This window comes from Lontra canadensis, unplaced genomic scaffold (genome assembly GCF_010015895.1).
Source record: "Lontra canadensis isolate GAN:19392208 unplaced genomic scaffold, GSC_riverotter_1.0 scaffold124, whole genome shotgun sequence".
In the NCBI taxonomy this organism is placed as follows: Eukaryota; Metazoa; Chordata; class Mammalia; order Carnivora; family Mustelidae; genus Lontra; species Lontra canadensis.
This window is the reverse complement of record NW_022631118.1, coordinates 2,578,555-2,604,547: the sequence shown is the minus strand read 5'-3', so window position 1 is coordinate 2,604,547 and position 25,993 is coordinate 2,578,555. Positions and strand designations below refer to the sequence as shown.

Below are 25,993 nucleotides of genomic sequence, written 5' to 3'. Positions count from 1 at the left end.
ATTTGAAACTAACATTTTCATTGCCTGTGGCATCTTTTTTTTTTTTTTTAAGATTATATTTATTTATTTGACACAGAGAGAGATCACAAGTAGGCAGAGAGGCAGGCAGAGAGAGGGGGAAGCAGGCTCACTGCTGAGCAGAGAGCCCGAGGCGGGGCTTGATCCCAGGACCCTGAGATCATGACCCAAGCCAAAAGCAGAGGCTTAACTCACTGAGCCACCCAGGCACCCCCCAACCCATGGCATCTTAATGTGTATGGCATGACCCTCCATCCCACTGTTCCTCCCCATATCCCTGTGTTGGCTCTTCTGTAAGACTGTGTGACATGCCACTTGGCCTACACTTGGTTAGATCATTCTAGACGTACCACCCAAATTTGGTGATAATCTGACTTGTCATCCTTCTCTCCCTCCACTATCCCCTGCCCCAGTTTTTTATTCTGGAAAAAGTTCAGATCTACAGAAACACTGAACAACTAATTCAGTGAGTACCTATCACTAGATTCACCAGTTGTTAATATTTTGCCGTATTTGCTTTCCCCTGTATATATGTTTTAACAATGATAAGACCTAATCTGCTAATATAGTCACATTCAGTAATGTCCTTTATAGATGTTTGCTCTTTCATTCAGGATTCATTTACACAACATACTTTGCATTTAATTTAGAATAGATTTTCCCATTTTGTGGGGGTGGGTGGTGATGGCGTTGTGGTGGCTAAAGGAGTGGGGACCTGGACAGGGACAAGTGTCAGCACCTTGTGAGGTCTCCCTTGGGACTCCATTGGGGCCCCTGGCAGGGAGTTGGTTTGTCTGTGAAGCTTGGGAGGGGTGGCATTGTACAGGATACATAAAGGCCGTATTCAGGCTATGTGTGTGGTTGTTAAGTGGTGGGATATAAGAGCTCAGAATCCAGGGATGAGGGAAAGGAAGAGAAGTAGAGGAGGGGGTAGGCAAAGGATCTGGAACACAGACGGCTGAGATTAATGGAACAAATGAAAAATTTTCATGCCTCTGGTCTAAGATACCTTTTCATAGATTTTTACTATGAATGCCCCAAAGGCTCATTTCTATTTCTAGCCCATAATTCCAACAGTTTTACTTAAAACAACAATACCTTCACTTATTCATGGCAAAGATGGAACATTCCCTGTTCCTTTTCTTCCCATACCTACACAACTCAAACAGAACCTCAGTAGTTTGCTTTCCTATAAGATCCCCAATTTCTTACTGAGAAATAATTCATGTAAATCTCAGGTGAAGTCTTTTGGCTGAAAACTGGTGCCATGGTCAGGGGGGCGGGGGTGTCTTCTAATTTTCAGCAGCATGTATGGTATCTAGTAAGAACAGTCTCAGAATTTTTAAGACTTTATGTCAGTAACTCCTCAATGGCGCTATGATTGGGTTCAGGTATGTGGGTAGGACCTGGGAAGGGGACCAAGTGCTAAGACCTGGAGCTGTTGGCCATGGTGCCTCCTGGCCAAGCATTTTGCCCTGGTGCTGAGAGAGGGCAGGCACGCTCTGGGCAGCAGGAGCTGTGGACTGCTCACAGGAGTAATGAGCTCCTTCTGCCTCCTTTTGCTGAGGTTGTGGGGCTGCTTCATTTTTGTCCTTTTCCAGGATTGGTTGTTTAACTCTTCTTTCATTTCCAAGAAATGTAGCACAGTATCTTTCCAGTTAATCCCCCCACCCTTTTTTTTCTTCAACTAGCGCCTTGTTTTATGTTGCTTGTAACCAAAAGAACTTGTTGACAAATGCAGATATTGTGTTGTTTGCAATCTGTTATTTGCAAAACTTCTGGGATGATGTGTGTATAGTTGTCCTTGTTCATAGGTCATGTTACCCATTTTTCTGGAAGTGGGATTTCTGGGTCGAAGGGCACCGTTTTCTACTTGGGTGTATTCTGCTAGCTTGGTCTTTAGTAGGTACTCTGATTTGCATTCCCACTAGTGACTGTATGCATGTGCCTGTCTCCCTGCATCAGCACAAAGTTGACTGTTACCATGTATTTGATTTTTGCAAGGTTTGCAGGGGAATCATTGTAATAACTCCCCCCCCCCAACCAGGGAACTTGAGTGATCTTTTCACACGCTTATTGGACATGTGGATTTCTTCTTTTGTGACTTTGTATCTTTCTCTCTCTTAATTAGGTCATTCATCTTCTTTCTCTTCTGAGTTACAACTTTTCATGTCAAGCATCCTTCATCAGCTATGTTAGGAAAATAACCATTTTCCTAGTTTGTCATTTGCTTTTCAACATTACTGGTTTTTTGAAATCTTTTTTTTTTTTTTTTTTTTTTTTTTTGGAGGGGGGAAGTGGTTGAATCATTCAATCTTTTATTTAATGGAAGATCTTCTAAAGTGTTCTGGGATGGACTGAAGTGTGTTGCTTAGTACCTTGTAACATGTCTGCTGTGTTTTGATAGTGGGATAATTGTATCTACTTAATACATGGTTGCCGTGGAATGGAGAAGGGCCTGTTGTCTGTGTATTACTTCATTAGTCCATTTTATCTGGCATTTCCCAAGTGCCTCTTTGTTGGTGGCATGGGGGATGTGGGTGTGCAGGGAAGGAGCCAGCCCTGGTGAGGGGAGGGAACTTAGCTGTGCCTGGTGATGTGCAGGATAGAGCCCTGTGGGGAACGCTCACCGCCTGCCTTTCCTGACTTGTCTGCTTTTTCCCTCCCTCCCCTTCAAGGACATTTTTCACCATTACTGAGCACTGTGCGTGGCCAGAGTGCTCTCGGTGTTTGTTTCAATAGCCTCTTGTTGGGTACCATAAGTAAGCTCTGAAATCAAAAGTTTAAATTCTGTTTTTATTTAACCATTTTACCAGATGTTTCCTGTGGTTTGACAGATGTACCATTTACTCGAAAGTTACACTCCTGAGATTCTGAATGTTATGGACACTGTTGCTATAGACAATGATTCTATCAGGGCAGGATTTGGAAGACAACTTTCAAATCATTTTTTGGGTTGAAGATATGTTTTTTGCCAGAACAGAAATGCTTATCTTCATAATCTGCTCTTACCTTCTCCGTTAGTGTTCTGATTGGTGGTTTATGAAAGACTATAACCTTACTATTTAGAGTTTATTCCAATCAACACCACTGTGCCTCAGTAGGGATTCCTTTCTGAAAACAGCTGGACTCAGGTTTATCCAGGTTTTGTTTGCAAAACTCACCTGGGTCGGGGGGGGGGGAACTCCAGTGGTGGGCAGGAGATTTAAATTGGGTTGAAAATCTGGCTTGATGCCCTGCCTTGATGGGCCACCTGATGCGGTTGATGGAGAAAGCTGCAGACTTGGCAGTTTTCTGTACCCACCGAAAGCCCATCGAGACAAAGCAAGAACTGCTGTGGTACCTTTGCCTTCCCAGTGCCCACGGTCAGCAGTTCTTTGTAGCCCGGGTCCTAACAGAGAAGAGCCTCTCATCCAGGATCCTGCTGATGGGAGGAAAGGAGAAGGAAGATGCTTCCTACAAAACACAAGTGAGACTAGTTGGGGCTGCATGGGAAGAAAAATGAGATTTTTGACATTCCTTCACTGAGGGGCCAGATACAAGGGTGCCGCAGAGTTGCACGCATGGTTCCGTCAGAGCTGGCTCCCTTCTCCAGCAACCTTCCCCTCCTGTGTTTTGTTTAGCCTTATTTAGAGTTTTATAAAAGCCTTATGTTATGGAAGATGGAGAAACAAAGAAAGCGGAAATCGCATGCTATAATTCTGACAGCAGATCTATTTGCGTACCGAATGAAACTGTAATGATGCATGTAACGTTTTGGCAAGACACCCTGTGTACATAAACCCTCCCAGGAGTTGCTAACCTACCCCAGGACCCGTAGGAGGCTTGGCTTGCAGCATGGGGGTAGGCAGGCCCCCTCACCTTGCAGCTCTCCTCGCCGATGGGGACTCTTATTCTGACAAGCGATCTGCCTACCCACTTTTGTGCCTGGGCCTGCTTGCCAAGTTTGTGAGGCCCAAGGCTTTCTTGTGGGAGGACGCTGGGCTGTCTTCATGCTCTTTGGCAATGATTAAAGTGAGGTTAGTACCAAAAACCCTTTCATTTTATTCCCTTATCCTTGCTTTTTCAAACCAGATGGCAACCCTGTATTTTCAGCTGTAATTAATTTAAACCATGAGGCAGCGAGTCCTGGGAGAGGTAGAGTTGACTCTGCTCAGAAGGGACAGCAGTGATTTTCCTGCCCAGCCCTCTCCCCTCACCAGATGGCACCTTGTCCCAATCAGAGCCATGTTCCCCGAGTGGCTTCGGAGAGGGGCCCGGGTGCAGAGAGAGGGCCGTGTGCTGGGCTGCCGCGCTGGCCACCGAGGACACATATGAACTGGAGGGGCGAACGCACACTAGTGATTGTTGCCTTCATGGAGTGGAAGTAACCGGGCTTCAGATGATGGCCGACATGTTCCTGCCAGGCCTGGCTGTCGTGGGACTGCCTCAGGACAATGGGGCGTAGTTTGAGGGGCTGCTGATTCAGGGAGTACAGGGGACTTTTGCTTCCTACTCACTTCAACTGCCAGGATCGCCTCCAAAAGGGTTAACATATATTCTTCAAGAAAATTACAAGGGAAATAAAAGCCCATGGCCACAATTGCAGTCTGGAGGTTTTGACCTTAGCTACTTGACCACTTCCCTCTGTGGAAATTGTACTCAAGTCCCCTCTCTGTAGGTTGGATCAATTAGTGATGGAGAGATCCTTCCCGTTTAATAGAAAATGAGGGCTTTTGTGTAAGTAACTTGTCAGGTCACTCCACAAAGTGACCTCCTTGCCCCTCCTTGCTCCTAATCAAAGCTCGGGTTAAAACGGGAGCGAGGAGACTGCCTCCTGGAGAGCTGGGCGTCCGGGTGCCCTCACCTGTCTGCACAGGCAGGCACATGGGGTTTTAGCTCCATCACTGGAGAAACACATTTTCTGGGCAGCACGGAGGAGTTGCAGGCTGAAGATCTGTTAACGATAATATATGTGCAAAACACTTTGTAAAACAGTACGCTAATGCTCTACAAGTGGTAGCTATTACTATTATTAACATTAGCCATCCTTGGATGACTTGGAATAATTTTTAAAGGCCCATGGTGAGAAATGAAAACCACAAATTTGTATCTTGTGAGTCTCCAAAATGCTCACTGGTGGTTACAGCATCATTGACTACAGTCCCTGTGTGTGCCTGGCTTTGCTGATTTTAGTGAGCTGGGTGATGGATGTTCTTTGTTTACTTAATTTTATTTCAAATGTTTACATTATTCATGAGCATTTCTCTCATGGACCACTTGGACTGTGGTTACCAAGGCTTCCATTCTTGATGTTATTGTTGCGGGCCAGACCCATCCTTTTGGAAGCCTTTTATTTTTCTCTAGTAGAGAGGGACAAACATGTAGATAATTTGTCAAAACTTGTAAGGACTAAAAATGTGACATAGAGTTAGCATATGACCCAGCAAGTCCACTTTACTGGCACATGCCCCAAAGAATTGAAAGCAGAGACTCACACTGTTATTTGCACACCCATGTCCATAGCAGCATTATTCACAATAGCCTACAGGTGGAAACAACCCAAATGTCCATCACTGGGTGAACAGATAAACAGAATATGCACACAATGGAATATTATTCAGCCTTAAAAAAGGAACACAGTTCTGACACACTCTGCAACATGGATGAACCTTGAAGACATTTGCCACGTGAAGTGTGCTGGTTACAAAAGGACAGATAGTGTATGCTTCCGTTTATGTGATGAGTCCGATTCATAGAGAAAGTAGGATGGTGGTTTGGGCAAAGGGGGAGGGGAACAGGGCGTTCGTGTTTAATGGGGATAGAGTTTCTGTTTGGGAAGATGAAAACATTCTGGAGGTGGATAGTAGTGATGGCTGCACAACAGTGTGAATATACTTAATGCCACTCAGTGGCATACTTAAAAATGACTAAAATGGTGAATTTTGTGTGTATTTTACCACAGTAAAAAAAATAATCTAAGAATGAGTGATTAACTTCAGTTTGCTTGAATAAACAATAGTGCTTCTATTATATGTTCCATACTCAGCTGGGATGAGAGGTGTTTAAGGTGGAGGTAAGTGGTTTGGAGGACAGCAGACGTCCAGTTCCCTGGGGATATGATATTCAGTATCTAATACTAGAGAGTCACAATATGATGACTCTTGGGGGGGGGTTGGTAATTGCAATTTAAAGGGTAGTTAGGATTAATGATTACCATTTGGTTTTGTATTCCCCAGGGAGATAAGAGGGGTTGTGTCATTGGGGTATTAGGGAATGCTGGTCTTCCAGATTCTCCAAAGGTGTTCTAGAATCATCAGCTCAAGAGTTTGGGGGAAAATGCCACCTCAGTGTGGAACAGAATCACCAGGTTCCCTGAGGTTCCTTTTCCCTCTTCTTTTCCAGGTTCCAGGTTTGGGATACAGACATGATTTTGATAGCCAGGGGATGGTTCTTAGATGTTAGTGATGTTACAGTAGGCCAGGTGGGCAGCTTGATTAGTTCTGAATTCCATGGTTTGCAAATGAGAATATTTGTAAGGAAATACAATTTTATAACTCAGAGAAAAATGAAATAGGCCATCTGTGTTGTTGTTTTTTTTTTTTTTAGGTCCTTTGGGAACTTTGCTTTAAGAATAGAGATTGAGGGGCGCCTGGGAGGCTCAGTATGTTGAAGCCTCTGCTTTCAGCTCAGGTCATGATCTCAGGGTCCTGGGATCGAGCCCCACATCGGGCTCTCTGCTCAGCGGGGAGCCTGCTGCCCTCTCTCTCTCTCTGCCTGCCTCTCTGCCTACTTGTGATCTGTCAAATAAATAAAATCTTTAAAAAAAAAAAAAGAATAGAGATTGATGTGTGATTTGCCTATCAATTGTAATAACCTTTTCCAAGCACCTGCAGGTCCTCAAAATAATCATTAATTCACATCTTGTTCCTATCATGTAATCTGTGTTTAAAAAAAAAAAAAGCCAACTTTCCCTCTAGTCTTCGAAAGACAGGGTTCAGCCTAGACTGTCTGGATGCTCAGAGGGAATTAATGCACTAAATGCCTAGCATTAATGCACTACATAATTTACTCTCTGATAAAAGTTCTTCGAGGGGCGCCTGGGTGGCTCAGTGGGTTGAGCCTCTGCCTTCGGCTCAGGTCAGGTCATGATCCCAGGGTCCTGGGATCGAGTCCCGCATCGGGCTCCTTGCTTGGTGGGGACCCTGCTTCTCTCTCCACCTCTGCCTGCCACTCTACCCGCTTGTGCGCTTTCTCTCTCTCTCTCTGACAAATAAATAAATAAAGTCTTTTAAAAAAAAGTTCTTCGAGGTTCTTTGCTAGAACCATTTGAAAGAATATTGGTAGGTCCTTCATTATATTAGATGAATATTTAATCACTTCACCTTTAATCACTTTACCTTCTATTTTCAAACTTTTTAGTCCAGTTATATGGTAACTTAACTCAGTAATTTAGCCGGAAATTTTCTGATGTCAGTCAGGGTAGGCGGGAGGTGTTGAGAGAAAAACTGGCCAAATTTTGTTTGGTGCTGAATACATGTACTGAATTAGAGGTTATCCTCTCATACCGAGAACTCAGGAAATCATTTGGAACTGGTTGCCACCAGCATCAGGAACAGGAAGGTGACAGTGTGGGGTGCCCATAGGGGAGGAGGGGCAGCGGCAAACCCAGCAGCACAGGCAGGACGTTGGCCCATGCACCTCTGACATGCATGCATGTGTGATGCAGATATGGCTGGCACCCCCTTCTGTCCTTGCCAGGGTGGGGTCCCACATAGAGCTGAGTTAAAAGAAAAAGAGCAGGAGGCATTTAGAAGACCACACACTTACTCTATGACCCAGGTGCATCTTGGGTTAATGCTGTTGAAAGTGTAGTTCTAGATGACTGGGAGTGTTGAAGTCCTCCTGGAGTGTTCAATTCTGTTGACCTTCGTTCTTACTAGACCTTATGTCCTGATGTTTGGTTCAGAAATATGCTACCATAAATTGAAGGGAGTTCTCTTCTCCTGTGTGCTCTGTGTTAGGTCACCTCTGGAGTATTATGTTTAGTTCTGGGCACCATACTCACCGATGAGTGTTCATTTGTAGGGCGTGTGGGGGTAGGTGTCAGGGTGGTGGGGGTTCCGGCACAGTTGAGAGTGATTCTTTGGTGAAGAGGAATCTGTCCGTGGCAGGGCTGACATAGTAGTTTTCCAGGAGCTGGAAGAGGAAAGAGACTTCATTGAGTTTTTCGAAAGGCTTTCCAGAGGTTTGGACCTTTGACCAAAGAATCATGCTGGAAAGCAGATTTCTTTCATTGTGAGGAAGAACATTTCACCGAAGCTCTTCAGTCGTTGAGTGAAATGCCTGAAGAGGAAGTAAATGCCCATCTCCAGAAGGGTTTGAGAAGGAGCCACCCCTCAGTGATGGAACGAATGAGTCAAGGGTGTGAAAGGCATGCCATAGGGAACATAGTGGTGCTGTGATAGGGTTGTGTGATGACGGCTGGTAGTTACACTGGGGGTGAGTAGAGACGAACGTAACAGATGTATTGCATCACTTTGGGGCACACCTGAGACAGTGCAACATTGTGCACCAACTGTACTTCAGTTAAAAAAGTAGCAGTATGGCTGTCTTCATCTTTGGGATGCTCTGATTCCTCGCCTCTCCTTTACTCACAGCCATCTTACCGTGAAGCTTTCTTCCTCTGAGTAGGACAAAACATCCAGTCTTTTTGCTAAACGGCTTTATAATACTTTCCAATGATTTGTAGCAAAATGCAGAGTAAAAACTAAGAATGAGCCTTCTGAAGAACTTGAATGGAGTTATGAAGGATGGCTCGGTACCAGCCCAGAAGAATGGAAGGAGGAATAATGATGGAAGGTATTTCCAGACCACTCCTTTCTGCAGCGGGGTGGGGGAGTTGAGGATGGCTGGAGTGGGCTCTGCAGTTCCCCCTGTGCCTTTGCTACTCTGGTCACCAGCTTTGTGAGCTCCTCTACCTTGTTTGGACCAGTAAGTGCTGGTTTTTCCTAAGAATCTATGTGCTCTTTGGTTGGTTCATTCGAAAGTTAGTCATTGTGTGCCAGACACCGGTCCACACACCGACAGGTGGAGTCTTCTGAGAAGTACACTGAGAGTGGAAGTCACATTCCCGAGTGTGTTTCACCCCAGGTGTGTCTAGAGGGACCTTTCTTCTCTGGGTCTTAGACCAGTGGATAGCTAAGAAAGGGGATGCTTCCATCCTCCGCTTTCCTGAGGAGGGTACATAAAGCCAGGGGTCGCATACCACTTTTCTAGCACAAGGAAAATCTTGCCTGTGGATGTTAGAATCAGACGGAGGGCGTGGGAAGTGGGGTGGGAAGCAACAGGGACAGCTGTGCCTCTGTGTTGACCCCATGAAAGCCAGTGCTGACACTGGAAAGTCTTGGTGGGCAGGTCCCTTGCTCCCCACTTTTTCTCCTGACCTGGCCCCAGCTGACCCAAGCATTCCCCAAATCAGGACAGCAGAGGAAAATAGCACCATATTGATTCCTCTTTGTTGTGGAGGGAGGTAGATGGTCTTTTCGAGGCTTTTGTCCACCTCAGACATTGTAGCTCAGTTACAGAAGGGGAGACATTATGTTTTCCATCCCATCTCTGGTACAAAGACTCTATTTGATGCCAAAAATATGATAGTGGTTGTATTTTTTAAGTATTATTCATCGAGAGAATACATAATGTCCAAAGCTCCTACCAATTTAGTAGCACTAGGAATTTTAAATTAATTTATATTTTATGAATCTCAGCCACACATCCATTCTCGTGAAAAGTCCGAGAGGGTACAAATGTGGGGCATGTGATCCATCCGAGGGGCGAGCAGGGCTTGCCACGCACAAGGACTCTGGCGTCCCCGGCCCGCAGGTGGGGGCCCACCGTCTTAGCGGCAGTCATCACCAACGGGGGCGGTGGGGGTGGGGAGGGTTGAATGAGATGCTCTACAAGTCATGTTCTCAGGTTTTTCCTTGTGTCTCTGCTAATGGTGGAAAACATGTGCAGACATTTCTCGTCGAAGAAAACCAATGCCTTATTTGCATAGGGTTGAGCTATTTGGAACCATGGCTTGAGTCTCCTGACTATCTGTGGCAGCTCTGCCCTGCCCGCCAGCATCGCTGGGCATCTCGCCTCCTATGGGTGACAGCTGTGGAGAGCTCTTCCTTTGTGCAGCAGGTCAGCTCTGTGAACACTGGAGTGGGAGACGGGGAAGGGCACCCTGGCCAGCCCTGAACTCGCTCAGGGCCTATCTATATCTACTCTTCCTTTACACACTGCTCTAGCATACCTAGTTGCCTGGCTTCTTGGCCCACCATGAGGAGCAGGGTGATGAGCACGGGCAGTGGCTTCTCCCGGAGTGACTCTGTAGTCGCTGACCCAAGAACGCAAGTGGCCGAGCCGTCTGAGACAACTCGGGCTGGGCCAGTCACAGAGGCCTGCTCCTTTGCCTCCGAGAGCCATGTTTATGCTGAAGATCCTGAGTCACCAAGAACGGAAGGAGGTCATAGGATGTTTTAGACAGGTTTCTAACCAAAGTCATTGAGAAATGTATTCTCTTAAGGCTCACATTTGGGTTTTCTCTAGAAGCTTTACTTAAGTGGCTGTGCTAGGTATGTGCAACCCTATGACTCCGGTAATGTCAATCAGGTTTTCTGGGTTCCCCAGGGTCTCTTGTGAGATCTGCAGAGTAATTGTGTTCAAGGAGGGACTTGCTTTCTGCTGGAATTCCTTCCAGTCTCCTGCAGGAGTTCCCAGAATGCTCATGAGGGCTGATCTGCGGGAGGAATGGAGGGAAGTCTGAAGGATCTTGAAGGCTGGACAGTATGCAGAGATGTCCTTTTACTCATTTAGTGCCTCTCACTCTTGGGAAGGCTTTGACTGGAAACCCTTGACTCAATTATAGAGACAGTCTGAGTCCTTAATGGTGGAAATGTCACTTAGATACAAACTTCCTCTTACACTACACACTATTTGTGATCTCGCGCCCACTCCCTGCCCTAGAGGAAGGGGCTGTTTCTCAACCCCCCCCTCCCCCCCGCAGGCCATTTTGGCAGAAGAAGAAGGGGTTGGTCTGGTTTGAGTCCCTGCCTCACCACCTACCCGCCTCGTGACCTTCGGTGATCACGCCACCTCTCAGTTCCTGTTCCTTCCGTGTTCCAAGGGCATGGTGGTGGGCACCCCAGACGGCTTGCACAAGCACTGATGTGGGAAGGAGGACAATACCCACAGTTGGCCTGTGGGCTGGAGGGATTGGTTGTCGGTGAGCCTATCAGTGCAGCATGTTGGAAAGATCTGGTGGGTCATTCATCCCGTCATTTGTCCAAAATGTTACTGAGCCAAAAGGTTTTGGATCATAAGTTGGCTGATAGGCTTCTTCCCTCCTGTATGTGGGGGCAGCTGGGGATGCCTTTTCCTGACTTCCTGAATTGCTCTTGGAAGTGAAGTCAGGGGATAGCTTAACCCTCCAGCTTCCCCGGCACGCCTGGCCTCACACACACTATGTCAACTTGTGTTGTCATTTCTTGGCACTTTTATTAAATATCCCTCCTAATGACAGGCATGGGTGACAAGGTCCAGTGGATCTTGGGAGCCTCTTTGAAAATGAAGCTTTAAGACATTCATGCGTCTGCAGGGGGATGGGGTGCATTAATTACAGATAAAGCAGGAAAAGACATGATTGTGGAGAATAGCTAAAGAAGTATAAAGCAGTGGTGCGGAAAAGCCATGGAAGTTGTACCGGTTCCCCCAGGAGCTCCGTGACAAAGTGCTGTGGCGCAGAGGGCTCAGGAGAAGCAGATTGTCACCCAGTCCTGGAGGCTAGACGGCCCACCCAGATCAGGGTGTCAGCGGGGCCGGTTCCTTCTTGAGCGCTTTGAGTGTCCATCTGTTCTTGCCTCTCTCCTAACTTTTGGTAGCCTCAGGCATTCCTTGGCTTGTAAGTGGCATTCTCCCTGCATCTTCACGTCATTTCCTGTCTGCCCTTTTATTCAAATTTCCCACTTTTTTTTTTTTTTAAAGACTTTATTTATTTATTTGACAGAGATCACAAGTAGGCAGAGAAGCGGGCAGAGAGACATAGGAGGAAGCAGACTCTCTGCTGAGCAGAGAGCCCGATGCGGGGCTTGATCCCAGGACCCTGGGATCATGACCTGAGCTGAAGGCAGAGGCCTTAACCCACTGAGCCACCCAGGCGCCCCAAATTTCCCACATTTTATAAGGACACCAGTCCTATTGGATTAGGGCCCACCTTCAGTACCTCATCTTTTTTTTTTTTTTTTTTTTTTTTGTCAGAGAGAGAAATCACAAGTAGGTAGAGTGTCAGGCAGAGGGAGAGGGGTAGCAGGCTCCCCGCTAAGCAGAGAGCCTGACCCGGGGCTCGATCCCAGGACCCTGAGATCATGAACTGAGCTGAAGGCAGAGGCTTTAACCCACTGAGCCACCCAGGCATTCCTCATGACCTCATCTTAACTGGATTATCTGCAAAGACTCCACATGAAATCACATTTACAGTTCCCGGGGGCTAGGACTTCAACATCTTTTGGGGGGAAACACAATTCAACTCATAACAAATGAAAGGTGATTTATAATGGGAAATAGAATGACCAAGAGATGTATGAAAATGTGTTCAACTCCGCTGGTAACTGGAGAAATGCAAGTTAAAACATCAAGGAGGAATGACTGTGCTCCACAAGAATGGCAGAAATCCACAGGCTGCCGAAGCCGGACATCGTGGAAGATGCACGTGGCCAGGGCTGGTGGCGCATCGCGGCCGAGGCCGGGCAGAGCGGACAGCTATGTCATGATGGGTTTGGCAGCATCTGTTGAAGTCTGGAAGGTGGTAAGCTCGGCAACCCAGTGGTGTGCTTCTAGACATCTGCCTGAGAGGTACTCAGAAGCACCGTGGGTTATTTATAACAAGGGCAAACCAGAGAGATGATCGGGGTGCCTGGTGGTAGAGGGACGTGTAAATACATTATGGTGTCTTCCTGTGGAGATGTGAAATAATCCCACACAGCAGGCGCACGACTGGATCTGTAGGTCAGGGCCTGGGTGGAGCCCCAAAACCATGCAAGGAGGAGAGCATGGTTGTGAGGCAGTCCATACAGTGTAAGACCGTAATGTCAGTTTAGAACGGGCTGGCTACATAGTATCTACAGACAGACTCCTCTGTGGTGAGAGTTCATAAGCACAGATAGGAAGACTCCCCAAATACAGGACAGCGGTGCATCTAGGGCTGAAGAAGGGGCATGAGCTGGGGCCGGGGGAGCACGAAGGAAGGGCTTCAGCCGTGTCTCCCATGTTCTGCTGCATCCACTGCTGCCATCATTTCCCAGAAGAGGAAAGAAAAGGTCAGAAGCGCATACCGTATGTGATTTCATTTGTCAGTCCTGGGTGGTAGGTACATAGGTCGTTGTCGTTTTCCCTGCTGCACTCCCCCTCTCTTAAGAGGGCAAGGTGCAAAGGAAAGGCTTTGGAGCCAGTCACATAGAAATTAGAATCCTTGTACTGTATTGGTTTTGCAACTTTAGAAGAACTGCCTAACCTCTCTGAACCTCAGTTTACTCATCTATAAAATGGGGATGATACTTTACACTGTAGTGAGGGGTTTCGTAACAATAAGGGCTAGAATATGATCTGGCATGTAGCACTCAATAAGTGATAGTTCATGATAATAAAGATAATCAAGGTAAATAGAGGGATTCCCTGACTTTCAACACATTATATTTTTGGACACTACTTTCTAAGGGCAACATGCCAGTGGTATACGCTTCTCACCGGGACTGTAGGGCGCACACGTCCTACAGTGTGCTTTTTGAAAGCTGAACTAGCATAAGAGGGATGCTACCTTTGTGGGGAGCTCACAGGGAAGACGGTTATGTGGGTGGATAGATGTGGCAACAGTGTAATTCACCAACTGCGGTGCCCTTCCTATGCAGGTTGGACCTTGGATGGTGGTAGGGCTTGCAACACAGTGTCTCCCCACGGTTAAAGTCAAAGGCAGTCTATGTCCCCTTTCCGCTGCCAAGCAGGACGTGTTTGTGATTGAAGCAGAGGTCCCAGATTATTCTGTGTCTTTGGGGCACTGTGAATGCCCGTATTTCCCAGCTTTTCCTGCCTGTGACACACAGCTCATCATCCTGAATCCAGGAGGGGGCCTCTGCCTTCTTTCTGCCCCACAGCGTCCTGGTGGTCACGACCCCTCCACTTCCTCTCTGTAGTTAGTACCAAGGAGTGACAGGCTTGACAGAGTGTCTTGGGGATGCATCCAAGTGCCCTCTTGTCAGGAAGCTGTGAATATTACCCTGCTCACTAGGATAAAGTGGGGTGGTGCGTGACGGCCTAGGAGACAGTTGGGGGGCAGGAGGACAAAAATTGGGGAAAGTAGTTAGAGGGAGAAGACATTTCACTACTGTTTATTCTCAGTATTTAAAAGCTCCCTAAATTCTGCTTGTTCAGAAGGTCTCTCTTGCTGGGAATTGCCGCTGAAATTTCCTTAATCCCTCTTTCATTCACCACAGATGCTCTTCTTTGGAGGCACGCATAACGTAGGTGCTTCAGGAATTCTTAATTCAGTAATTCTTAATTCAGTAATTCTTAATAATAACTCTTCAGTGAAGAGGGAAACGTCCACCATGTGCCTGGCCCTGCGCAGGCCTCTGGGGAGAGGGCAGAGCACGGGGGGTGCAGGGCCCTCGCCAGTGTCCTTGGAGCTGGCTGATTGCAAAGCAAGGCGACACAGTGGAGGGGTGGTCCCCTCATGCGTGTCCACTGTTCCCTCCATCCGTGCAGTCCGGAGGTCAGGGAAGGCCTCCTAGAAGCTTGGGCAGAGCAGGCAGTAGAGAAGGACTCTCACAAGGGCCTGGGAGGACGATGGAGGAGCGGTTGGTATGTCCGGCTGATGCCCTGCCTCTCCCTCCATCCTTGGCCAAGTGTTTATCTTCAGCATCTTGCTCCTCTTTTCTGTAAAACTGGGGCAGCACCACCCACCCCATCATAAACACGAGGAACTCAGTAAGTAATGGCTGTTGGATGCTTTTGGTTTTTAAAAAAAACATTATTATTTTTAATCCTGGTAAAGCGTATTTATCATACCATGTACCATTCTAGCCATTTTTTATAAAGTTTGTTTTTTTAATAATCTCTACACCCAATGGCCTCGAACTCAATACCCTGAGATAAAGAGTCACACACTTTACTGTCTGAGCCAACCAGACATCACTGTAGCCATTCTTAAGTGTACCAGTCAGTGGCATTAAGTATGTTGTCTGAGGAAGCTTTTTAAAATTAAAGATGCTGGGGCGCCTGGGTGGCTCAGTGGGTTGGGCCACTGCCTTCGGCTCAGGTCATGATCTCAGGGTTCTGAGATTGAGTCCCACATCGGGCTCTCTGCTCAGCTGGGAGCCTGCTTCCCTCTCTCTCTCTGCCTGCCTCTCCATTTACTTGTGATCTCTCTCTGTCAAATAAATGAATAAAATCTTTAAAAGAAAAAAAAATTAAAAGATGCTTTCCTGACTTTATTGTTGTTTTTACTGAAGATTTTCTTTGAGAGAGAGCATGTGTGTGCACTTGTGCAGGTGAGCCCGACGCGGGGCTTGATTCCAGGACCCTGGGATCATGACCTGAGCCGAAGGCAGACGCTTAACCGACTGAGCCACCCAGGTGCCCCCTGACTTTATTATTATTGTTGGTGCTGGGCCGTAAAGGTCTGTTACTGTCCTGTAGGTTTCCCAGAGGGCAACTGCTCCAGTAAGGAGTGAAATGGAAGCAGGAGGACTGCATTGGGAAGAGGGCTGTGTCTTGGCTGTGACCCTCCTCTCATGGCCGCTGCTCCCTGGGGCCTCACCACTGCTCGGGCTCCTTTCTGCTTTGAACCTCTGTTGTCGTGCACCATGGAGGAGGCCATGGCAGACCTTTGGTTTGCTCCTGCAGGGGCTGGCTGGGCCCTGCCTCATTCACCTGGGCTGAGAGACCCGCAGCCACAGTGGCCTCCTGGGGCCCAGAATATGCCCTTGAAAGCACCAACAAAAATGTCTTCTACCCATTGTCTCTCCCCTGCTAGAAGAATTCAGGGTCATGTTGGTTTATTTAATAGCCGTCAGTAGTTCATGGAATTCAGCTAAGGCCCCAGAATGTCAAGTGATCCTTTCCAAGGGTTTGGTTTCAACTTCGAGCTCCTGTTTATCTAAGGGCAGGAAAACCTCATTCTAATGAGAACACAGATGCACACAGTGCCCTTTCTGTGCGTGGTGGATGGATTCTTTTGCCATCTCACTGCACTTTTCCCCAGACCCAGTGGACACTTGGCTTCTCAACTCAGAGAGGGCAGAGGGGCATGCGCTGTCCATTCCCTGGAACGCTTGGTCCTGGAAGAACGTGGAATAGACATCTTCCTTTTTATCACCTCTCCACGTTTGTCCCCCTTTCTGCTTCCTCTCCTTGAACATTGGCAGTGGGATGCTGCCCCAGGGGGAGTGCACGTTCCCAGTGAGAGGCCGGCATGCTGCGGAGTCAGCTGCCTGGCCTTGGTGGCGGCCAGGCACCTGGGAGGCGTCTGGGCCCCGACAGGGCTGCAGTTGGTTTTTCACGAGCAGACTTTGCCTTTAACTAGAACGGGGGTGACTTGGATCTCCCGGGTGGAAAGCGTGTGGTCTGTCTGCTGTCAGTGAGAGCACATGATTCTCTGGGAAGCTGGGGAGCCTGGGCTATGATTCACTGGAGGAGCGGGGAAACATGGAAAACAATGTCGGTCTTTAAGCTCCGGGAACCAGGAAAATGAGCTGGAAATGTGAGTAATGTATAATTTTGCTAAAATTGAACACCAAGTTCTTCAGACATTTTCTCTCTGTGTTTGTCAGTGTCTTGTCTGATCCATGACACCCCACTGCGTCATGCTTGCAGTTGACTGTTTTTTGGGTTAGCCCCCCCAAAGTTCTCTTTTCCCGATCCTGGGGGCAGGGTGGGTGCAGAGCAGGTCTTCGGGGGTGCAGGTTGTGGGTATGGCCCTGGCCTGTCTTCCTGTCTGCCCTGTTAGCTGGATGCCTTTCGACCCTTCCCTGCTGCCTTGGGGCATCCTTCTCCCCTGGGATGTGGCTTACTATTCCCCAGGCCTCGTCTGGCCACCCCGAGGCTTGACGGGTCGATACCTGTCACTGTACTTGGCTGACACTGAAGGACCCCACGGACGTCAGATTTGGGGGATGCGGGCTGCCCTCTGTCTGCACTGGTGACTTTGACATTGGACGGAGATAGCTGCTGCCTGAGCTTGAAACTGCTCCTGCTGTCAGCCCTGGGCGGCTCTGCCCTCTGACTCTCTCCAGCATTCTGCCTCCCCTCCGGGCCCAGGGCCCTGCTGGCACTGCAGGGCTGCAGCTGCCCCTTGGGAGCCCGCGCCTGGCCTGCCGGCTCACCAACCTGCAAGAAGGCGAGGCCATGTCTTCCTTTCTATAGCCTTCACAGAATAGGGGCTCAGTTAACGTTGCTTGAGAAGCTGGGAGTCTGAATTGGACAGAGGTGGACTGGGACTAAGAAGCCCACCAGCCCGTGCCCTGAGCGCCTGCTGTTCATTCAGTGGCCTCCAGGAACGTCGTTTTGGTGGGTGGGGAGCAGGGAGAAGATTGTGTCAAGGAAGCAGTTTATGGATCCGTCAAATATTGTATTTTATCCAAATTGAGCAGAAAACCCGATACTGAGGATGAGTATTGTGATGATGTCGTCTTTTCCTAGTCTGAGAAAATGTATATTTAGCAATAAACACCCGTCTGGAGAAAGTCCTGTCGATCCTGAGTGGGACAGGCTGGTGGGCTGGCTGCGGGGACTTCCTCAGCAGGGCTTCCTGATCGCGGCTACGTGCTTCCGCAGCCCTTGTGGCCCTCCCTGGAAAGGCCTGTCGTGTCTTCTGAATCGTCAGAGGAAGATGGGATGACGAACAGGCGGGTTTCAAAATTAAAGTTTTTTTTGTATTTGTTTGGTACTGTAATTCTTTGAAAATGGCTGCGGTGCCGGTGGTGTGTGTGCAGTGTAGCATTAAACTGTGTGACCAGAACATACTCTTGCATGACCGTCTTAATAGGCTGACAGTGTACTCTCTAACTGCTTTTAAGTCATTCTGTATAGTCAACCAGAGGGTAAGAGGGAGAAAAACCACCCATAAATTAAACACTGTACCTTCTGCAGTAAATTACCCTACCTTACAGCTGATGTGGTCCCACCATGTCCCCTGCTCACTTGCACTGGGCTAGCATGATTGTTGGTGTCTGTCTTCTGTTCAGTCCTGGCTGAAACCCCTTTGAGGGATATTCTGCTGTGACCACAGGTAGATGAGGATGCCGGGCTCCCTGGCTTGCCCGAGAGATGATGTGGAGGACCAAAGCTTGGGGCTCACAGAGCTCGCCACGTCTTGTGCTCTTTCTGCTTCACCCCCACCCCCGTATTGATCCAAGCTTGTCCCACGTCCAAAGGGTGTCAACACCCCTGTAGCTGGCTCCTCAGCCCTCACTTCCCGATTCTGCTCGTCCTTGGTTCCATTACCACAGTGCCTGCCTTTCCTTTCCCGGTCACCTGTGTGCTCCTTCTCTGTGTTCACTCTTGCCTGCTGTGGGCCTGTCACACAGGGCAGCATGCTGGGCGGGGAAGGTACCACAAGGTGCACAGGGCTTGGTGTGTCCCCAGAAGCCCCCAGGGAGGTTGGGGGCAGTGCACAGATGAAGACGTTGGTAATGGTGTGATGGGTTTTTTATGAAAGGTGTGCACGGGGCACTCAGGGATTGAGAACAGAGCCGCCTAGGCAGGTCAGCAGGCACGGTCCGCAGTGAGTGGTGCATGGGGGGGGCACAAATACACAGTTAGAGGCTGAAAGTGGCGCATCTTACTTGAGAAATGGAGGAAGATGGTTGTAACTGCAGAGCACCACGGTTGGGGGCATGACAATAGAAAGGTGGTCAGGACCAGAGTGGGAAAGGCCTCTATAAGGGGTGCTGAGCTACTGAGATTTGTAACTCAGGGTGGGATGTGGGTTGATCCGCTTTATAAAGAGGTCATGCCGGAGGTATACAAGTAATGCGGGGCGTGTGAATCAGGCTGGCCGGTTGTCTGTCTGTAGCTTGGGTGTGCTGTGACACTGTATGTAATTGTCCAAGATGTCGCCATCGGGGGGAACAGGGCAAAGGGCACATGGGATCACTCTGTATTATTTCCTACAAGTGCACGTGAGCCTACGACAGAAGAAGGCATGCCTGTCACACACATGCACCTGTGTATATAAATATACACACGGCAGCCGTGTGTATAAAATTCCAACTGACCTCTTTTCTTATTCAGGCAGAGAGGCAGGCTGTGACTTTTGCTTTCTTTGGTTTTCTTAGTGTGTGAGCCTAGGCTTCTCTGCTATAAAACATTGTGCACTGAGGCAAGAGGATGGTTGCTTGTGGACTCTGAGAATAATTTGCATTCCTTAAAGAAAAGTCACTGAAATTTTTATCTGCCACATTCCTAGTCAAAAGACTTCTCATTTGTTCTGAGAATAAGATTGTGCCGGCAGCTGAGAACATGGTAGATGGCAGAGGCTGAGACCCGAGGCAGAAAGAACCCCTGCAGAACAGGGCAGGAGGGAGCTGGGCTGACCCGGTGTTCCTGGGCTTTGATCAGCTGTGCCTGGCCAGTCATTGTCTGACAGATGCCGCACAGGATGCTGCCTTGAGCCGCAGTAGCTCAGATTGTGAGGAGGGTTGGGGTCGGCAGCCCGTCCATGTGCACACGGCACCTGCTGGGTGCTGCACGTGTGGCCGAGGTCTCTGGGACTCTGCTGAAGCCGACTGCCATGGCTGGTGTGTTCCGGACGGTAGAGCTGCACACAGAGAGCCACGGCAGACGCCACCCCTTACCAGCCACACGCCCCTGCCCCCAGTCTCCGTTCTGTCCTCTGGAGAGGAGATCGCTGTGGCGTCTCCTTGGTGCTGTTGGGAGGACCTGGAGAGCTCATGCTGCTGGAGGCCCAGAACAGGATCCACCCTGCAGGAGGTGTCCGGTGACTGCGTTGTCATCCTCTTCATCCTTTTGAATGGCAGATCCTTGTCCAACCAAGCTGGCATCAGGCGCATAGGCTAGTTCTCCAGGCTCTGAGCACGTAGAGTTTCTCATACAAGGGCTCTGATAGGCACGCAGCCGTGCGCGGGGCAGCATGCTGAGCAGAGGGCTGCCACCTTCATTCGGATGGCCCTGCAGAGCCGACTTCAGACCCTGGTGTAGTGCTGGGGCTCCTCAGCTTCCTGGTGAGCTGTTTGACCTGAGCCTCAGGAAATGGAAATGACGATAAATATTTATCCCCAGCAGGGAGCAGAATTCAATGAAATAATGAGCTTGTAGCGCCCGGCACAGGGCTGGCGTCCCATCTGAGTGCTCTCTCCTGTCTTTCAGGAACAAGACTGCCAATGGAGACTGCCGAAAAGACCCCCGGGAACGGAGCCGCAGCCCCATCGAGCGTGCCGTGGCCCCCACCATGAGCCTGCACGGCAGCCACCTGTACACGTCCCTCCCCAGCCTCAGCCTGGAGCAGCCGCTCGCCCTGACCAAGAACAGCATGGACGCCGGCAGGCCGGCTGGCATCTCGCCCACGCTGACCCCAGTGGAGCGGCAGCAGGTATGCCTCTGGTCATAGGGTTCCCGTTGGTGGCTGACCAGGCGGAGAGTGCAGGATGGAGGGCCAGGAGGGAGGTGGCAGGAGAGGTGGTGCTTACCCTCGGTTCTGTGCTTAGAAAGAAGAGTGGCGGCAGCACGGGTCCTTTTACCAAATGCCGCCTCGCGTTTAGTCCCACTGAGACCTGCCTGGGCCGGGCCTCCCGGGACTGACCGTCTTGGACAAGACGTTTAGCATCTCTGGGGCTTAGTGTCTTTGCACAAGGCAGGGTCGGTTCAGGTTTTCAGCAGTCTTCCTCGGGAATCCTGTTTCTAGGAGGATCAAGGAAAATCCTGCCTTTACCTGTTATCACGTCACACAGACAAAGTTAAATGTCAGGTTCCTTTGCTTTGGGTTGGAATCCTCTACAGCCGGTGGTTAAAGCGGTTCTTAGCTCCTGCTGGTGAGAAATCTGTCATTGGCAGATAGGGTTGTTTTTTATTAAAGGAAAATAAGGAAATTAATTATTAATTAATAAACACAGTTTGCTTGATTAAAAAAAAACAGTATTTCAGAAGTGGGGCTCCTGGGGAAATCTAAAAGGAAGCATTAGCATCGAGGTTTGGAATTCCTGCACAAGCCATGGTGTTTCTCTGTGAACCTCTGGGGCCTGTGACCCAATACGTCCCCGGCTGGTGTTTGCTGAAGACAGGCGGTGAACGAGGCAGGTGCCATGTCCTGAGGAGATGCCGGGCGCAGCTGGAGACTCTACTGCGGAGCGTGCCGCGGCTTCCCTGCAGCACCCCACCGTGCACGACCACACCGTGTCTGCCGCAGCTGTGCTTCGGCCCGGCCAGCACTGCCCAGCGCCTGTCTCTGATCCAGTCTGTCGTTGGGACAGATGGTGCTGGTGCCTGGGAATCCCAGCAAGGCTAACATCTCAATTCCTTTGTTTCATTCGTTCACTTAACAAAACTTGGTAGGCGCCTACTGTGTGCAAGGGGAGGATGTGGAAGCTGGGCAAGTAAGCTAGAGGCACTGACAGTTTCAGTCTCGACGAGTCTAGTTATCAAGTGACTGTAGTACTTCAGCTACTAATGTGGCAGCAGATGGCCGCTTACTCTGATAGCAGCTCGGGCCGACTTCTCCCTACACTCACGGATTGCACCCTTACTAGTGTGGACTGTGCCCCAGGGCTTTGCAAAGCCCTGGAGACAGAGAGACACGTGCGTAGGATACAGGTCCAGCCTGGAAGGAGCCCGCAGTCCGGTCAGGGAGGTGGGTGTGTGCAGAGGGGGCTGCACTCGGGCCACAGGAGAGGTGGTTTAAGTATCAGAGACTTGGATTCTGGGATTGGGGAACTGAGCCCTCTGGCTGTGGCCAGTGCCGTGGAGAGTCCCTTGATATGTGTGTGTAGGGGGTGGGACTCCACGGGGAAGTTTAGCCTCTAAGCCCATGGCTTGGGTAAGAAGCTCCCCGGAACCCCTAGAACTGCCTCTGCCCAGAAAACCTGTGTCTGTAGTTTTGGAACATGGGTTTCTGTGATTTTTGAGGGTCTTCTGGTTGCTTCTGGTCATATTTGCTGTGTGAGAAGTGTGCAGGTGGACAGAGTGACCTGGCTCTTTTAACCAGGGTCTCCCCGACCCTTCTATAAAGTGTGCCTGGCTGCCCAGTCCAGCAAGAGGGTCCCTGACCCGTCAGATGAGCTGTGGGGCTGTTGAGCATGTTTTCTGGAACTGAGAACCTGAGTTCTTAGGGGATTCCTGGCTGGGAGACAAAGCCAGTAGCCGTAGAATAAGTTCACAGCTCACCTGGGTATGGTGGCTTTGGCTTTCCTGACATGGTGGCCCAGACCTAAACTTTAATTCAAGGTTGGGGTTGGTGGTGAAGCAGAGGTTGTCAGCTTGCCCCCCCTCCGTGGCTGCAGGTCAGCATGTGTTTTGTGCACCTGGTGACCATTCATCGAGCTCCTTCCTATGCCAGCATGGTGTGGCCTGGATGGTCACTGGGGCCTGAGCTTCCTCTTGGATGGTTCCTGAGTTCTGTGCCGGGCACTGTGTTGGCCACACAGCAATGGGCAGCTCGGCAGCATCCGCCCATGTCTGGGGTTGGGTTTTATTTGTGAGCTGTCAGGGTGGCTCCGGTGGGGAAGGGGGCCTGCCACCGTGCTGTTCGGAGCCAGGGCAGTGACGCGGACAGGGCTTCCTGAAGCAACGACACGGCTCCGGGTGGCGGGCAGGCAGTGGAAGCCTGCCTCTCTTGGCTGGAAACTGTGACTCAGATCTCTGGGAACTGGGATAGGAAAGTTCCCAGAGAGGCATGTGTGGGGAGCCTGCCGAATGTGTCACCCCACTGCATGTTTCTGTGATGGCGGCTCAGAGGGGAGAGTGTGGCCTCAAGAAAGCTGCGGAAGACCCCACGAGAGTGGGCAAATGAGGAGACGCAGGCTAAAGTTACATATGAACAAGCCCCGGGGATAGTGAATAGCAGGATGGTTCTCTTCTGGATGCTCTCTCCCGAGGGCAGCCCCGGCTCTGGGCACAGCCAGAGCGGGTGGGGCGAGGACTGAGGGAGTGTGAGTGACCGTCTCGGCCTGGCCCTGCCTCAGGGTGGCTGGGGAAGCTCCAGCAGGTTACTCATTTCTGGCCTCTATTTTCCCCATCTGGAAAACGAGGGTGTGTGGGGAGGAGTTTGGGTCACGGGACCTCACTGCACTCAGCATCTGGAGGCAGAGGCCTGTTCCAGGTGGGTGTGTGGTGCCGAAGCCCTGCCTGAGGCCTGCAGGAGGCCTGCACTCCTTCATCTCCAGCCAGGAGGGGTCTTGGAGATGATCTGCTGCTACTAGGAGTGAGGTTGGAATGTCTTCTTGGTGGCCACATGTTCACCGGTGGTTCTGTCTTGCTGGGCCCTGCTCAGGGGCCACCTTCTGCTCCAGAGTGGCTAACATAAAAGCTGGACATTGACTTGATTCTTATAGCTTTATTCGGAGCTTCCCCAAATTTATTCTCCGACACTTTACCTTTCTTCACCTTCCATGACCCCTTCCCCAAAACATGACCCCACTTGGTGACATTTGCGTCAGCCAGGACTCTGGTTGCAAGGAACAAAAACCAGCCTGAGCTGACGTAAGCACAAAAGGAAGGGAGTTTTATTGGGAGGACCTGCGGCGTCTCCTGGAGCCCAGGGTCATGGGTATGGCAGGATCAGGAAGGAAGGGCCAGCCCTTGCCTCTGAGAGCTGGTGAGGAAGCCACATTCTCCCTCCCCGGCTCTGTGCTGGTCTGGTCTCCACATTCTCTTCTCTTTTTTTCTGTCTCTCTCTCTCTGCTTCTCAACCTGCACAGCCATTCTGGTATGACCTTCCCATGACTCCTGAGGTCAACCTGAATCTCTTACTTAGTCTGGCTTAGTAGTTGGCCCCAAGCCTGGGTCAGATTTCCAGCGTGGCCAGTGGGGCAAGGTCACTTATGGACATGGCTGCCTCAGCCCAGTCTCATGGATGGAGGGCACATTCTACGAGAGGGGAACCAGGGAGATCACAGGCTCAGTGTTAAAAAGAACCTTCAGAAGGTGGACTTCAGGCTGCAGGCTACCCTCCAGGGACAGTAAGACCAGCCCCTGCAGGACAGGACTCCTGCCACCAAGGCTTGGCCCCAAACTCTCACCTCAGGCGGTCTTCCAACGCCCTCTTCAGCTGCCACTCTTCCTGTCTCACACATGGAGAAACAGAGGGGAAGAGGGTGAAGGTGCTGCCAGATGAAGGGGGAGTGGACCTGGACTCAAAGTCCTGTTCTGTCTGCACCACTTTTGTCCGTGCTGCGATGGCTCAGACTCCATGCCCTTGGCTAATGGGTTGAACTAGCAGTGAAACCCCCATTTTTCCTTTCCGTGCTGCTGCCGAGCCATGCCTTCCCCCATCTTGGATGTGAGTAATTTTGTGTTAGACTCAAGCACGTCCTGGCCCATCCTTACAGGTCCAGATCTTTATCACAGAACATGTTTTTCACTCCTGTTCATTTCCCATCGTGGGAAGGTTTGCTGTGCAAGCCTTTTTGTCTTTACCCTGGCTACTGATTGAACTCTTCAAAGGCCAGGGGTAGAGAAGCCCTGATGGCTCTCTGAGGGGCCCTTCCATCAGCTCCCCTCTACTTTTTTTGGAACTTGGGGCATATCCTTTTCTATCTTGTCTTCAGTACTGTCAGGAGGGATCTTTCCTGGATGGAACCTGAGGAAGCTGTTTGATTCACAAATATTTTCTGTCCTGGATACTGTGCCAAGGTCTGGGGCTCCAGAAACGCTTCCTGGTGGTTGCTCTGAAGTGTGCGAGGGCTAGAGGAGCAGGTGCTGGGGTCTTCCTGGTGTACTTGAAAGGCATGACTGACTTGCTAAACGGGGAGGTGGTCGTGGGGAAGGAGAGAGTGTCGGTAGAGCAGTTTGGGCCAGGGGTGGGGTGCATTTAAATTCATACTTGGACTTCCTGCATTCCCGTCTCCATCAGATTTGTGTGGTCATAACAGAAACCAACTTGAGCTGTCTTTAGCTTAAGCAAAAACTGGGAGTATGTTGGGAGGGTTCCGGGAGGGCGCCTAGAAGCCCTTGGGCTGTAGGGCACATGCTGAGAAGGGCAGGGACTGGGCTGCCCTGGGGACTTGCCGGCAGGAGCTGTGGAGGCTTCTCGCGCACCCACAGAGGCCTACTCACTGTGAGTTTGCTGTAGCTTAGCAAGTCCGCTCTGGTTTTGCAGTTGGAGGTGGCAGACAGGCCGGCCTTGCCTTTGCCTCTTGTCAGGAGGGGCTGTAGGACAGGCTCACCTCAGAGTAGCCTTGCCCAGAGGACAGGGACCTGATGGCCCAGAGGACAGTGGCCCCTGGCTCCTCGCAGGCAGGATGAGTGCTCTCCGTGGTGGTGGAGGGACAGAGACTTGTTCTGTGTCCCAGCTGTGGCAAGTGTATAAGGACTGGGGTCGTCAGCAGGGCTGAGCACCACCGCTCCTTATCTGGCCTCCCAAGCCAGAGCTGACAGCAGCCTCCTCTTCTCCCCAGAACCGGCCTTCGGTGATCACGTGCGCCTCGGCCAGCACCCGCAACTGCAACCTCTCCCACTGTCCCATTGCGCACAGCGGCTGTGTGGCGGCCGGGCCAGGCAGCTACCGGAGGGCCCCGAGCTGTAAGTCACCCTGCACGTGGGGCGGCTGGGGTGGGGGCTCGGGCTTCCTCCTTGGACAGGATTCAAGTGGAGTGTTTGCATTCTTTCTACGTTGCTGTGGACAGAACAAGTAGCCTCTGGAGCTTGTATTTTTATTGAGGTTGAAAAAGTGTTTTGTGTTGGGGTTTTTTGTTTTGTTTTGAGCACACATGCACCCAGCATTGTGTCT

At 50.2% G+C, this 25,993-nt stretch overlaps 1 protein-coding gene across 2 annotated transcripts in view; it reads left to right on the top strand.

The window, feature by feature from the left end:
* VGLL4 (vestigial like family member 4) overlaps positions 1–25,993 on the top strand; it is an 84,045-nt gene that overhangs the window by 55,578 nt on the left and 2,474 nt on the right. Inside the window, exons 1-3 of one of the 2 annotated variants that reach the window (XM_032841684.1) lie at positions 16,672–16,795; positions 20,422–20,644; positions 25,662–25,785. In XM_032841684.1, the coding sequence (XP_032697575.1) occupies positions 16,794–16,795; positions 20,422–20,644; positions 25,662–25,785 (349 nt within the window). In that variant the 5' untranslated portion in view covers positions 16,672–16,793. Of the gene's footprint in view, positions 1–16,671; positions 16,796–20,421; positions 20,645–25,661; positions 25,786–25,993 lie in introns of those variants that run through there. The other variant, XM_032841683.1, reaches the window with a different exon arrangement.